Source organism: Alligator sinensis, unplaced genomic scaffold, assembly GCF_000455745.1.
Source record: "Alligator sinensis unplaced genomic scaffold, ASM45574v1 scaffold592_1, whole genome shotgun sequence".
Classification (NCBI taxonomy): Eukaryota; Metazoa; Chordata; order Crocodylia; family Alligatoridae; genus Alligator; species Alligator sinensis.
The window spans coordinates 359,230-361,257 of record NW_005842214.1 but is presented as its reverse complement, the minus strand read 5'-3'; the positions used below and the strand labels follow the sequence as shown (position 1 = coordinate 361,257).

The window sequence follows — 2,028 nt, the reverse complement described above, 5'->3', positions numbered from 1 at the left end:
GTGCAGTTTCTGCCCTGCATGCACCTCAGGAGGGCATGGGGGCCTTGTGCCCCCAGATCTGCACAGGGCAGGGCTTCCTAGCAGGGGCTGGGCCAGGCTGCAGCCACCTCAAAATTCACTGTAGCCCTCCCATAGCCCCCTCCCAATGCCACTGCCACATACCCCAAGCACAGCCCCTGGGCCCCTCCCCCATATCCTCCAGATGAGCCACTCACAGCTCTGTCCCAGCCCCACTCCCTCCCTCCCGGTCCTTGATCTCCCCCACGCCCCTTCCCCCACACCAGACTTACCAGCCAGATGCTGGTCTCCAAGCTGCCAGGCTGTACTCCTGGCCCCGTCCACATTGTGGCTGTGTGCATGCACGGGGCATTTATTGGCCACGTTATCAGCCACATCAGGCAAAAAGCCGATTTCCAATGTTTTCAATTTTCCCTATATCGGTGCCGATCCGATATAGGACCAATGTATCGGTGCACCTCTAGTAAAAGGAAAAAGGGACTTACTTTCCTGCTACATGAGCATTTTCAACATAGGCAAGTGCTGCTTCTAATCCTTTCAGTTGAGCCACTGCATTGGAGTCTGTCACAAATTTTTTTATCAGACCCAGGTACTTGGACCACTCAGGGCTTTTCTCATCATCTATTTTCTGGAAGAGCTTCAGAGCTTCTTCGTAGCCATTCAGTCTGGCTTTCCACAGCTAGGGAGGAAAAAAAAAAAAGGAAGTCATGCACAGAAGCACACTTAAATATGATATCTTAGTACATTTCCCCCTCCATCTCCCACCCGAAAAACCAAGAGTAAGCCACATTAATTCAAAACAGTAAAAGTTTATTTCTTCTCTACAGATTGAGACATTTACTCTACATCAGTCATCTCAAGATCTCTCTCTGCAAGTTACTGGAAGCTGGATAATAAGACAATACACATCCACTGTTCTCTTGGTAAAGAATGATCACTAAGTGACTGTCAATTCTTTCCATCCCTCCTCACAGGTTTCCAGAAGCAGTTCAATTGTTGATAAGCTGATATAGACACATCTATTATATATGTGGAATATCACAAACCGATCTATTCAGATTAGGCCACCACATAATTTAAATTCTGTTCAAGAAATACCACTTACTGTCTGGTTTCAATTTTCTGTTGAAGTAAAACTGGGGCAGCTTCAAATAAGGACCCACCCAATGCAGGATTATCAGTATTCTACCAGTTTTTTGTGCTATTAGTAAACACAGAAGTAAAAAGGAATCATGCTCACTGAGTAAACAGAACAAGGCAAGAAAAATATCTCCTTCCTACCTTGTGTTCACACTTCTGGTCAATGGGCAGTTTCATCCATTCGCTATCGTCTCCCATTGTGCCTCAGATTCTTGTTATAATTACAATAGTACCTGAAGAAAGAAAAAGAAACAATTCACTGCAAAAAACCCAACAAGTTTTGTAATGTGCTAGTTCTAAATTATTCCTGCAACACAAATATAAAGATGTCCTGTAATTTTTAGCCAATGCAACAATCATCTATCATGCTAGCAGTTACAGATAGCTGCCCACCCTTAGGACAGAAGTAATTTCTTAGCCTTGGAATACTACTGAACAGAGTTAAAGATTATAAACCAGTGGTACTCGACCTTCTGCCCCTGTGGGCTGGAAGAACAGCATGGGGTTGAACTGTGAGCCAGTTTCTGCATGCAAGGTGAGTCTATGGCTGCAATCTGGCCATTCACTGACATGATCCTATGCACTGGTTATACGGCGAACACAGCCACATCATACAGCCCACAGGGCTCCCCACAGGTTCAGAAAGTTGGCAGGGAAACAGCAGTTAATCCAATCACCTTCCCTGCCACCAAGGCTGGGGGGGTGAATCGGGGCAACCGCCCCAGGTCCTGCACTTTCAGGGGCCCCACAGAGCTGAGCAGAGAGGCTGCAGTGACTGTGCTGCTGCCAGCTTCACGTCCAGCCACTCGACATGTTGTCATCGTGTTCCGCCCCCACCATCCTGCCACTGAATCAGGCCACTTGGACCCC

At 47.0% G+C, this 2,028-nt stretch overlaps 1 protein-coding gene across 4 annotated transcripts in view; it reads right to left on the bottom strand.

Moving 5' to 3' along the window:
* Window positions 1-1,391, bottom strand: part of CKAP5 (cytoskeleton associated protein 5) — a 65,366-nt gene extending 63,975 nt beyond the window's left edge. For all 4 annotated transcript variants that reach the window (XM_006026906.2, XM_025207924.1, XM_006026907.2 and 1 more), the window contains exons 1-2: window positions 1,300-1,391; window positions 504-697 (exon numbers count right to left, since the gene is read on the bottom strand). In XM_006026906.2, the coding sequence (XP_006026968.1) occupies window positions 504-697; window positions 1,300-1,356 (251 nt within the window). In that variant the 5' untranslated portion in view covers window positions 1,357-1,391. The remainder of the gene's footprint in view (window positions 1-503; window positions 698-1,299) is intronic.
* Window positions 1,392-2,028: the final 637 nt, after the last annotated feature.